A 10,577-nucleotide genomic window follows, 5' to 3' on the forward strand; every position below is an offset into this window, starting at 1 on the left:
TTCTTTTGGTGATGAAACATGATTCATCGCTAAATGTACTTTTGGTGACGAAGCAAGATTCGTCGCTAAAATAATTTTAGCGACGAAATTTAAAAATTCGATGCCAAAGAACTAATGCGACGCTCTTATGGCGACAAAATTTTTTTTTTATTGCTATAGCCTTTAGCGACAAATATTGTATGTTTTAGCGACAAAATTGTTCGTCGCTAAAGCCCTCTTTTGTTGTAGTGAAAGATGGTGAAGAAGAAGATGTCCCAATTACAATTCAATATGAAAAGTTGCATGATTTTTGTTATTGCTATGGTTGTATTGAATATAATACAAAGAATGCACAAAGTTAAAAAACCAAGCTAAAGAGGATTTGCTGTATGGGCCATGGACTAAAGCCACAACTATGGTGGATAAGTTGAAGTAACACTGGGGAAAAGAATAATGGAATACAACCATAGATGAGCAAAGAGCTGAATCCTTTTCAAATCTGGTTCCCCTAGGTACTACCAAACTGCAAGGCAAAAATGTTGCAGATAGTCTGGGTCAAAAAGACGTGTCGAACCAAACCTGAAATCCAAAAGAGATAGAGATGCATTCAATTCAAGAAGAGGGCTTCTCGAGGCTGTTAGATATAAATGGGCAAACATATGAGAAAATAACTAGTAAGGTCAATCTTACTAGGCATCAGGAGCTAGAAAGAGTAAATTGGAAAGAGGGAGAACAACAGAAGGAAAGTCAAAATTTAAGCACAAAACAAGAAGGGGAAATGGAAAAAAAAAGGAAAAATGAACGAGAAAGGGTAAAAAACTTGGGGCACTCTCAAAGCATGAAACCGCATCAAGGTCCAGACAAAAGTTCGGCCCAAACTGAAGTTATAATGGGGGAGGATGGAAATGGAGCAGAGATCTATAAAGTTGAGCCCAAAGGAAGAAAATGGAGGGCTCAAGCTAGAATCGGCTACCAAAGAGTGATTAAAAAACACGAGCCTTCTGCAACAAAAAAGATCAACAAATAAAGCCAATTAGCCAAGTCCAGAAGCGAAAAAAGAAAAAAAGAAAATGGACAACTCATTTACAAAACCACCATTAAAAGCTAAGAAAATGCTAAGGTGGGAGATGATAAATAGAAAGTATAAAGGAGACATGGAAATAGCAGTTGAGAATTTTGAAAATCCAATGGCAGAGGCTGGTCACCAGCCTCGTTGATAGCCATGAGAGTCCTAAGTTCGAACGTTTGGGGTTTAGGGAAGGACCGAACGTTCTGTGAAGCTAAAAATCTTCTAAAAAAATATAAGCCCCGGATAGTTTTCTTTTGCGAGACAAAACTAGTGCCAAAATAATGAAAAGAATTAACGGTAATTTGAATTTGAAAAACTATTTTGAAGTTGGTAGAGAAGGTGTGAGGGGTGGCTTGGCATTGTTACGAAACTTAGATGTCACATTACATATATAGTCATACAACAAGCATCACATTGGCGTGATGCTCAATGGTGTATATTGAAAATGGAAGCTATTGGAGGTACACAAGAATTTATGGACACCCATCGGGAGGGTAGAAGCACCACACATGGACTTTGTTGAAGAGGTTAGCTAGCCTTTCTTCCATGCCATGGATGTGTTTTGGCGATTTTCATGAAATTTTATTGCCAAATTAAAAAAACAATAAGGAGATTAGGATGATGCATGAGTTTAGGGAGGCAATTAGAAAATGTGATTTGGTCGATATGGGTTGGAAGGGCTTCCTTTTACTTGGTTGAATAGGAGATAGAAATTGGTTTAATTGAGGAACGATTGGATCATTTTTAGTATAGTAAATCTTGGGGAAGTTTCTTCTATTAAAATGCAGTATAAATGATGATAACATGGACATCAGATCATAACCCAATTATGATGGAATTTGAGAAAAAAGGGCAAGGCAAGAAAGTATAAAAAGAGATCCACTAGATGTATTCATTACGAAGATTCCTAGAGCTTTTATGACCAATGCAAGCAAATTGTTAAAAGAGAGTGGTCAGACCAAAGAAGATGGTACAATGAAGATGCAATTGAGAATTTTTAAAAAGCAGCGAAAGATTCCATGACATACTTAAAGTTTTGGAGTAAAGAAGAGTTTGGAGGTCATAAGAAAAAGCTAGAGCTGTTAATGGATGAACTAAATAACATACAGTTACAAGGCTTGCAACATGTAGATGGGGATAAGATTAAAGGCATTGAAAGATAAATCAATGCTTTTCTTTTTTATGAGGAAATTTCTTGGAAACAGAGGTCAAGAGCAGATTAGCTAAGAGAGGGGGAAAAATAAAAAAAAATTCCATGCAAAAGCCTCTTTTAGAAAGAGGAAAAACAAGATATGAGGGATTTTAGATGAACGTGATGAATGGATAAATGAAGCTGCAGATGTTGAGAGAATTTTTTGTGATTACTTTGCAAACTTGTTCATCATCAAGGCTCTCACAAGAACAAATTAATGCAACTTTATAGGATGTGCCAAGAAGGGTGATAGGGAAAATGAATGAAGAGCTAAACCAGCCTTTTGCTAAAAAGGAAATCATTGCAGCCTTAGTTCAAATGTGTCCTACCAAAGCAGTAGGCCCTGATGGAAAGCCTAGAAAAGTAGCTAAGTTTAGGTCAATCAGCTTATGTAATGTTATTTACAAAATTGTAGCAAAAAACAATAGTTAATAGGCTGAAACAAATCTTACATTATATTATCTGACCTACTCAAAATGCTTTTATTTCTGAGAGACTTATCTCTGATAACCTTATCATCGGTTATGAATGCCTTCATAAAATAGGTTGAATAAATGAAAAAACATGGGTTAGTAGCTTTGAAACTTGATATTAACAAGGCTTATGATAGGGTAGAGTGAGATTTTTTTAAAAAGTGTCATGCATAGATTATGCTTCTCAATAAAATGGGTGGACTTGATAATGAGATGTGTATCAACCTCCTTCTTTTCTATTTTGATAAATAGAGTAGCTAAGAGTTTGATTTATCCCCAAAGAGGACTGCGACAAGGCTATGCTCTGTCACTATATTTGTTTATTCTTTGTGCAAGGGTTTTTTCCAACTTATTGTTGCAAGCAAAATCAAAACAATTCATCCATGGCTTAAAATTTAGCAGACAACTATCCATCTTACACCTTTTTATAGATGATAGTCTCATTTTTATAGGGGCCGCCACTAAAGATTGCATTAACCAAAAAGCCATCTTTGCGTGCTATGCTGTAGCATCAGGCCAAATTTTCAATTTTGAAAAGTCTTCAATGTTCTTTAGTGGAAATACTCATACAACTCAAGTAGCCACAATAAAAAAACATCTTTCATCTTCATGTTATTTCGAGGCATGCAAAGTATCTTAGGCTACCATCCATGGTGGGGAGGAAAAATGTGAATTTTTTCAATAACATCAAGTTAAGAGTTTTAAACAAGATCTCTATCTGGAACATGAAATTGTTCTCAAGTAGAGGACAAGAGGTACTCATTAAATCTATAGCTCAAGTAATTCCAGCCTATGCTATGAGTGTTTTCAAACTTCTAATAGGTCTTTATATAGATATCCAAAAAGCAATTGTTTATTTTTTGTAGGGATCAAAGAAAGACACATTCACTAGGCTAGTTATGACAGATTATGTAAAGTAAAAGGTAAGGGTGGTATGGGATTAAGAGATCTAACATGCTTTAACCAAGCTTTAGTGGCAAAGCAAGGGTGTAGGGTGGTTCATTTCCCAGAATCCTTAATGGCCAGAGTGTTGCAAGCAAGATATTTTAAGAATTCAAGTTTTATGCAAGTTAAACTTGGATATAATCTCTCTTTCATTTGGAGAAGTATTTTATGGGGAAGACAAATGCTTCAAAATGGGATGTGATGGAAAATTGGATGTGGGAAGTAGGTGAAGGTTTATCAGAGCAGATGGATCCCTAAACTTACCGCCTTCAAAATTCTCTCCAAAGCAAATTTACCTCTGGAATCTATTGTCTCCACTTTGATTGACAAAGAGCATAAATGAAAGGAAAGCATGATTAGGCAACATTTTGATTATGAAGATGCAGAGAAAATTCTAAAGATCCCTTTCCCAAGAACTTAAAAACCAGATCAAATGGTATGGGCTTATGATAAGCAAGGTAAGTATGATGTTAAAAGTGGGTACCAAGTTGCAATGAGCCTAAAATTTAAAGACCAACCAAGCTCCTCAAGAGTAAGTCCAACATAATGGAATGCAATATGGAAGTTGGAAATTCCAAAGAAAGTGAAGGTGTTTATGTGGAGAGCAGCCCAAGACTTATTGCCTATGGCTGGAAACTTGTGGAAAAGAAAGTTTTACAAGACCCATGGTGCTAAAGATGTGGAAAGAAAGGTGAAAATATTTTTCATGCACTTCTAGAGTGCAAGTTCTCCCAAAAGGTGTGGAATTAGACTAGTTTCAAAGACGATCTAGATGGTATAGGGAACCAAAATTTGTTAACTGTCATGCAAGCAATAGCAGAGAAGAGAAACACAAGAGTTGTGGTGCTTTTTGTGTCTTTGTGTTGGGGCAATTGGCACTCAAGAAACCTCTTTATATTTGAAAAAGGAAAAGAGGATCTAAGAATTCCAGTGCCTAGAGCTGAAGCAATAGTTAGGGGTGGGCAATTTCGGATCCGATCGGATTTCAGATAATTCGGATTGAAAAAAAATTCATCCGAATTCAATCTGAATTTTCATCCGATCCGAATTATTCGAATCGGATGAAAATTTTGGATTACTATGATTCGGATCGGATCGGATGAGTTTGGATTTCAGATTAATTTTTGGATTCAGATTATATTTTAGATTCGAATTAATTCGGATTGAAATCGGATTTGGACCTTTTTCACAATTCTCACAAAAAATTTATGAAATCTATAATTAATAGAAAATTACTAGCCATTAAAAAAAAAGAAAATGAAAACAAGCTGACAAGTGACAATGTATATTGTATTGTTTCCTTGACAATATGGCATTGACATATACCAAGAAAACAAGCAGATACAAAGTTTCTATTCACAAAAATAAAAAAAATATAAGCCATTAAAATGAAAACATTTAAGTAATCAAATCTAATAATCTATAATCAACGGCCCATTTATATTCTCATATGCATTCATTTTGTACAAACACTCCCATTTCATTTAATTAGTAATGCTCTTACAATTTAGGTGCATAAACATTACTCTAAGTCCAAGCCTCCAAATAAGCAACACAAAATAAACATTGCTCAAAGTCTCTAAATAAACAACACAAAATAAACTTTGCTCCAACTCTAAGTCTCCAAGTAAACAACACAAAATAAACATTATTCCAAATCTCCAAACAAACAACACAAAATAAACAATTAAACATTACTCCAAGTCTCCAAATAAATAAACAACACAAAATCACAAAATAAATATTATCATTATATCATCCAACAATAAAATAAAGCAAAATAAAAATTATCATCCAAAAACATTTAGATAGACTACAAGTTATTCAAACCAAAAGCACAATAACACCAAATTAAACTCACAACACACTTTGATGAGTCCTTAACTTTTGCTTTCCAACTACCAACTTCAACTTTCCTAACATAAGATCAAAACAATTATCATGTTACAATTGACTTAAAACCAAAAGTAAAACAATTATAAATATAATATCTTGAAACTAAAAGATCTATTAAATTTAAGAGTTACCTATTCAAATATCATGACGAGTACTAACACCCATCGTTGTAATTGTTGAAGCTTGTGATTGTACATACTCTTTAAAATGAAAAAAAAACATAATAACTTATAATTAATGTATAAGTCATATAAAAAATGTGTTATAATAAATTTAAAAGGTATTATATATAAAATGTAATATAAAAAGTTATCTTCTTGTAACTCCATTTGATATATATGATCTTTCAACTCTTGATTAATGTTGTAAATGGGAGTGGCAAAAAGTTTAAACTGCAATAAATTTTCAGTGCAAATCAATGCTTCAATCATAGTGGGAGTTAAAGAACTCTTATATTTGTCAATGATACAATCCCCAGTGCTAAAAGCGGACTTCGAAGCCACAGTGGATACCGAAATTGTAAGGATATCCCTTGCTATTTTCTGTAATATCGGATACTTCGACCCGTTCACCTTCCACCATAATAAAACATTTAGTTTATCATTACTAGGATCTTCAATCGATCAAGTAAGTATCTTTCCACCTTGGTTGTGACAAGCTTGCCCTCTGTTGGTTATTTTTTTAATCAAATGCTATTGATGCTAATGTGCAAGTGTACACAACAAGTAATAAAGTGATGAATATTTAAGATTGTCTCCACATGGATTGATGTTACTATAAATGTTACAGCAATCACAATAGTGCAATCTACCTTAATTCCAAGAGGAACAAATGTAAAGTTGGTTGCTATTAAAATTGATAATTGTGAGAGAATAAAATGAAACAATGTAGTAATGAAATAAATTAAATAAAAATGTGTCGAAGAATCAAATGAGAATAAAGTAGTTGAATGATCAAACTCTCTTTATGGACTGACTATTTTTATCAAGTTAACACTAGTTGCTACAACAATTTCTATAGCATTGGGCATAATTTATTTTGCATCCTCAACTATCGTATATTAGAATTCTCATACCTGTAAGTATCTTAGCAATGACCAATTGCTATTCTACCTATGGCATGACATTATGAACATCCATTCTCTCCACCTTATAAGGTGAGTACCTATGTCTAAGTTATGACAAATCTTAACTTCAAGTATGGCCCTTATGAGATTCAAGATAAACTTAATCCAAAAAACTTAAATTAAGATCAAGTATTACTCTAATAATATCCATTAAGACATGCCCTTTTGCAGCTCTATCTTAACTTGAACCATTAAATAAGTAGTCAATCAAAATAACAGTTATAATAATAGCTACTAGAGTAAAATGCTACAGCAGTGACATAGCAACTCATAAGAACAGTTAAGAACGCATTAGATCATTTGTCACTCAACTACAATCAAGTTTAGTTCATATTCTGAAAGAGAAAAACAAACAATAACATATTGGTCACGAAATACATTGGTTTAATCAAAGAGTGAAGAAAGAATAAGTGAAGAATGATAGATAGTGAATCCAAATAACTCAGCTGGATTCTTCAATGATGCAGCATCGGTTCACTTGAATTTTGATATTCTTCTTCTTTTTTTTTCTCTTGATCTTCCTCAATGTTAATTTTTTTCTGCCGTTTTATGTGATGTGCGCCTCTTTTTATAACTGAAAACTAGGGTAACAAAAGTCTTGAGCATACATGAGTCAAATTAGGAAACTATAGATCGCAATTCTGTAGCTAATCCGCACTAAGTTTTCTCCCTCGGTGTTCCAGGATTGCTACAGCAATGGTTGCTCCAGCAATGGTTATAACACTGCACTGTTCCCGGTTGTGTTTCACTTCTTTTGTGGCCATATTCTTTCTTCTTCTTGCTAGCCTAATATCTCAGCATCCCTTCATGAATTATGAACTTTTGAAAACCTACAATTATGCACATGTTTTGAACATAAATTACTTTAAATCAAGTAAAATTTATTAAGACTCAACTAAAATGGATGTTTATGCAAAATATAACCAAAATATAATAAAAACATATCATTTACTTTTTAAGTGGTCTTGATTTAAGTATAGAATTGAAGTAATAACTCTCATTTCATAGAGTTATCACCCTCGTTTTGAATTAAAACTTTCTTAGCATATCCAAGAAAAGGGTGAGCAACTCGTAAAGTATCATCACTATGTTCAATTATGTACCCTTGTTGCCGATCCGTGTCATCTACAAGGTGCGGAAAAGAACTAGAATCGCCACCGCCACCACTGGTGCTGCCACTAGGAAAACTCTCACTAGGCAATGGTGGTGAGGAGTTCCATCCACTATATGCATCAAAAAGTGAATTCAACAAGTCTTTCATCACCGTGACCATTTCTTTAATCTTCGCATTATCATTGAAAAAATCATACTAAAAATATGTTTAGAAAAATCCATTTTGCAACGCGGATCAAGTATTGAGGCAATAATCAAGATTTTGTTGATTTTCTCCGTGCACTCCCAATATTTGTCATATTTTTCCCTCATACTAGAAGCCATCAAATGCACATAAACATCTTTGCTTTTTTTTCTAATGCACTCAATGAATTCTCGATTAAGCCAATTGTCTCGTAAAAAAGATTAAAAGTGACACTCAAAGAGGCTGAAAAAGTCAATGTAGCATCATAAATGATCTTTAAAAATCTCACAATTCTTTTAGCATGTTCCCAATCTTCAAGCTCAAGTGGCCCTCACCCTTTTTTCCTGTTTTCTTCCTCTCTAAAGTATGCTTCATAAGGTTTATCCACTTCTGCTATTCTCTCAAATGCCTCTCGAAATTTCAAAGCAGTCATCAACATTAAATAGGTGGAATTCCACCTAGTGATACAATCCAAAACCACAGTTCCATTAGGGCCTTTCACATGATCTACACACTATTTAAATGCTTTCAATCTCGAAGTGGATGATCTCACATACTTCACAACATTCCGAGTACCGGCAATTGAGGCATGCAACTCTTTTAACCCCCCAGTGACAATCAAATTTAAGATATGTGCACAATAATGCACATGCATGTAATCACCCTGCAATACAAGTGCATCAACATTCTTCCACATAAGCATTTGGTTCTTCACATAATCAATAGCAATATCATTGCCCAACGCATTATCAACAATTATTGCACACACCCTCTCTATTCCCCATTCAAGCAAACAAGCCTCAATTTTTTTGCCAATCAACTTCCCTTTATGGTCTTCAATCACGCTGAAACTGATAACCTTCCTATGTAAACACCAATCACTATCAATAAAGTGAGCTGTGATTACCATATAACTCATGTTTTGAACTAAAGTCTATATGTCAGTTGTAAGAGACACTCTATGCTTATTCTTACATATCAAACTCTTCAAAATTCCTTTTTCTTCCAAGAACATATCCATAACATCACTACTAATAGTTCTCCGAGATGGCAAAATAAACTGAGAAACAACTACATTGCAAAAATTCCTAAACCCTTTGTTGTCAACAAAATTAAGCGGCAACTCACCCAAGATAATCATTTTACTGACTGCTCTTCTACAAGCTTCTTCACTCCATCCTTTGGCCAAAACCATATTACTTGCATTTCCTTCACCACTCTCGGCTGCCAATTTTTGTTGTCTTTCATCTTGCTCTTGCTTCACGTTCAAGTATGCTTCACATACTTTTAAGTGAGTTCCCATATTGCTAATCCCATCAAACCTAGGATGGCATTGGTATATCTTGCCACAATAGTTGCACTTTGCTTTATATTGATTGTCCTCAAGTATAGTGTAATAATTCCATGTCTCGGATCTTTTCTTCATTGGTCGTCTCTGAGTTGGCTTCTTCCGCTTTGTATTTGTCTTTTCAGTGGGTACTTGTACACTTTCAACTTCATCATCATCATTGGAATTTGATTTTGAATGTCCAGTCATCTGAAAATACAAAAACCATATCAATCATCATTGTTTTGTAACTTCCGTTTATGAATTTTCAACTAGAAAATAAATATAACTTTTGACTATATATAATCTCTTTAGCCTAGCTTACTAGCTATACAAATTCATTCATCAAATTATTATTTGGAAATAAAGCAATTAATGACATTAACTTATCATAAAATAATTCTACTACCACAACGTACGGTATGAAGTTGAATTTTTAGTTTTAAAGAATTGATATTGTTCTTTAGTTTATTAATAATTAATAAACTAATGTTACAAATGAATAATCATACATTAAATAATGATGATTATTTAATAATTAATAAATTTGAATTTTTAATTTTGATGAAACGATATTGTTTCTTAGTTTATTAATAATTAATAAAATTCAGCTAATGAAAATGAAATAATGAAAAAATTAAAAGAAAAAATTTCAATTGTGGAGACTGGAGAGATTGAAAATATGAACAAATCGTATATTTCAAAGTTTCAATACATGAACAAATAAATTCATCTTTTGTTGTCTTTCTCAAAGACAATATATATTTATATTTTATAGTTATACATCAATACATATTCATATCTTTCTCAACTAATGTTACAAATGAATAATCATACATTAGAAAAAATAAAAGGAAAAAACAGAACAATTCAAGAACAATAAATTTTTTAATTTCTAAGTTTCAAACAAATCACATAGACATAGATGTGTTAGGCCTTGAGAGAGAATGGAGAGAGGTTGAAGAAAGCAAGAGAAAGGGGAAGAAAAACCCTTAAATCCGTGACCAAGCGGCTAGCCGATTAGGGGCAGTTTCCAAGCGGTTAGCCGCTTGCTCTCGGGTTTGGCCCAAACTGTTTGGGGGCATTTTCCAAGCAACTAAAAGAAGCATGAAATTCTAGCTTTCAACTTTCAATTGTCATGGGTTGGGTTTAATTGCTTACCATGAATAAAGTTGCTAGATGCTCGGGAATAGTGGAAGTGGACTATTGATGTTTGGCATGGCAACTGGCCGGTTGTACATGATTATTGGTTGAAGAGGTAGCTGTCAGCTGG

At 33.7% G+C, this 10,577-nt stretch overlaps 1 protein-coding gene across 1 annotated transcript in view; it reads right to left on the reverse strand.

Annotated features, from left to right (window-relative positions):
* The window catches only part of LOC18032622 (3-oxo-Delta(4,5)-steroid 5-beta-reductase), a 13,770-nt gene extending 5,817 nt beyond the window's left edge, over positions 1 to 7,953 (reverse strand). Inside the window, exon 1 of the mRNA XM_006420559.2 lies at positions 7,717 to 7,953. Within this exon, the coding sequence (XP_006420622.2) occupies positions 7,717 to 7,953 (237 nt within the window). The remainder of the gene's footprint in view (positions 1 to 7,716) is intronic.
* Between the last annotated feature and the right edge of the window lie 2,624 nt (positions 7,954 to 10,577).

Source organism: Citrus clementina, unplaced genomic scaffold (genome assembly GCF_000493195.1).
Source record: "Citrus clementina cultivar Clemenules unplaced genomic scaffold, Citrus_clementina_v1.0 scaffold_9, whole genome shotgun sequence".
Classification (NCBI taxonomy): Eukaryota; Viridiplantae; Streptophyta; class Magnoliopsida; order Sapindales; family Rutaceae; genus Citrus; species Citrus x clementina.